Below are 2,681 nucleotides of genomic sequence, written 5' to 3' on the forward strand. Positions count from 1 at the left end.
TATTTACATAATTTTTTGAAAGGAAAGGACTTACTATTGGCATTTTATTAAATGTTTTGATTCTTGTAGCTATTTTGCCCTCTCTTCCTGCCTTCCTTTATAGCTCACTGATTTTTATAGTTATATACTTTGATTCCTTTCATATTATTTTAGTGTATCTCTATAATAGGCATTTTCATGATGGTTACCATGGCAATTATACCAAATTTTTAGTTAAAACAACATATTTTAAAGTTAATAACTTAATTTTAGTTGCATTTAAAAATTTGTCCTCATTACATCTCTCCTCAACTTTGTTATTGATATCATCAATTATATCTTGCTATATTCTATATCTATTAACAGTTTTAGTATTATTTTTCTGGTTTTGTTTTCAAATTTTATAGCATGATTAAAAAGTGTTTTCTGCACCATTATTTTAATACTACAGAATTTTACCTAAGTGTGCTTATATGTCTTTCCAAGAGATTTATTTATTTTCATATGATTTTGTGTTGTTTTCTAGCATTTTTAAATTTTCAATGAAAGGGAGTTCCTTTGGCATTTCTTGTGGGGAAGGTTTAGTGGTGATAAAGTTTTTCAGCATCTTGTTATCTTGATAAGTCTCTATTTTTCTTCACCTAGAAGGGCAGTTTTGCTGGATATAGTATTTCTTCTTTGAAGTTTTCCTTTCAGCATTTTGACTATATAACCTGATTCTTTTTCTGGCATGCAAGGTTTCTCTTCAAAAACTCACTAATAATCTCACAGGAGCATGCTTATAGATGACATGTGACTTTTCCCTTGATGCTTTCAAGATTCTGTTCTTTCGTGTGACTTTCATAACTTTGCTTATGATCTGTCTTCTTACAGCTCACTTTGTGCTTACTCTAGCTGAAGTATGCTAAGCTTTTAATTTTTTATGGCTTTTTTCTTACGTTTGAGAATATCTCAGTCATTTCTTACTGTCTTCTTCAGCTTCACATGTATGTTTTTTATGATTTTATTTTTTCTGGCATTGTCATTTTCCTGATTTTATTTAGTTGTTTGTATTGTTCCCATTTTGCTAATTCAGCCTGATTCAGATGGTTATGTTTAGTATTTTCAGGTAATTTCTACCTCTCCATTCCTTTATGGCTGATTTCTGATTATTTATTTTGTTTCTTTATTTGGGCTATATTTCCCTGAAATTTTGTATGTGTTGTAACCTTTAGTTGAGATTTGAGCATTAAAAAAAGCCACCTTTCACAAACTTTATAAAGTGGCTTTGTCCTGGGGACTCTGACACCAATTCACTTTACTAGAGATTTAAGGGACCTCAAATCCATTCTCAGGATTTTCTTCTGTAGAATTGTGTGTTTACTTTCTAGTTAAAGCAGTTTTCCCACATTTCATCTTTAGAGCCTTTCATCATTTGCTACACCTGTTCTCTGTGGTACTGAAGGCTCTCTGCTGCTGTAATGACTTTTTACCTTTGGTTTCAGTACACTCAGTCTGTCTTTGAAAGTATAGCACCATTCCTTTCGGCACTCTGTGATATGGGACACAGAAACTGGGGTCTTTGGAAGGACCCCCCAAAACCCAGAATGATGGACACAGGTATTACTATTTCCTTTCTCTATTGAGGGAGAAACTGGGAGTTGGTATTTTACTTCTATGTACAAAATACTGTATTAAGGAGGAAAGGCCATGGTAGGCAAACATAACAAACATTTCTTCCCTTTCTATATGGCACTTGGTGTTGTGCTCACCTGGTATCTTGCAAGCTCTTACCTGGTTTTTAGAATTCCCACAAAAGCAATTTGGTCAGTATGGTTTTGTTACTTTTTTAATCTAAAAGAAAACTGTAGCATCTATATTGTATTATGCCATTTGCTAATGTGCTTGGTATAGTTTTAAATTTTAAATTTGTAATATATATTCATGAAATTGTAAAACAAGAAATAAGTGGGATAATTTGTTATTGTTGAAATTTCTTTCAGCTGTGCCCTCTCATTTCACCCAAGACCATTTGCCAGAGCAAGTGATAAAAGTTTCATTCCAAAATGTGGTACTAAGAAGATATGAAAACTGTGGCCTTGAGAATTTGAACTTAATGAAAGACTGGGAAATCGTGAGTGAGTGCAGGGAGCAGAAAGGATGTAATGGTGGACTTCACGAATATTCACCAACAACCCATGGCAAAATCTTCCAATGTCATAAGTGTTTCAAAGTCTGTAAAAAATTGTCAAATCAAAACAGACATAAGATCAGACATACTGTAGAGAAATCTGTTAAATGTAAAGAATGTGGGGAAGTGTTTAACCAATGCTCACACATTACTGAACATAAGAGAATTCATAATGGAGAGAAAACTTACAATTTTAAAGAATGTGACCAAATCTTTAAATCTCGTTCAAGCAGTTCTAATCATCAGATAATTTTTACTGGTGAGAAATGCTATAAATGTGAAAATTACGGCAAAGATTTTAACGACAGTTCAAACCTTTATACACCTAAGAGAATTCATACTACAGAGAAACCCTACAAATGTGAAGAATGTGGCAAAGCGCTTACCTGGTGCTCACACCTTAATATACATAAAAGAATTCATACTGGAGAGAAACCCTATCAATGTGAAGAATGTGGGAAAGCCTTTAACCGGTACTCTCGCCTTAATATACATAAGAGAATTCATACTGGCGAGAAACCCCACAAGTGTG

At 33.3% G+C, this 2,681-nt stretch overlaps 1 protein-coding gene and 1 pseudogene across 1 annotated transcript in view; one reads left to right on the top strand and one right to left on the bottom strand.

The window, feature by feature from the left end:
• LOC105822489 overlaps positions 1 to 1,307 on the bottom strand; it is an 8,316-nt pseudogene extending 7,009 nt beyond the window's left edge.
• A 258-nt stretch (positions 1,308 to 1,565) lies between these two features.
• LOC105822490 (zinc finger protein 493-like) overlaps positions 1,566 to 2,681 on the top strand; it is a 244,118-nt gene continuing 243,002 nt past the window's right edge. Inside the window, 3 exon segments of the mRNA XM_012659468.1 lie at positions 1,566 to 1,578; positions 1,962 to 2,307; positions 2,476 to 2,678. Of these exon segments, the coding sequence (XP_012514922.1) occupies positions 1,566 to 1,578; positions 1,962 to 2,307; positions 2,476 to 2,678 (562 nt within the window).

The sequence above is a fragment of the Propithecus coquereli genome, unplaced genomic scaffold, assembly GCF_000956105.1.
Source record: "Propithecus coquereli isolate 6110/MARCELLA unplaced genomic scaffold, Pcoq_1.0 Scaffold617, whole genome shotgun sequence".
Classification (NCBI taxonomy): Eukaryota; Metazoa; Chordata; class Mammalia; order Primates; family Indriidae; genus Propithecus; species Propithecus coquereli.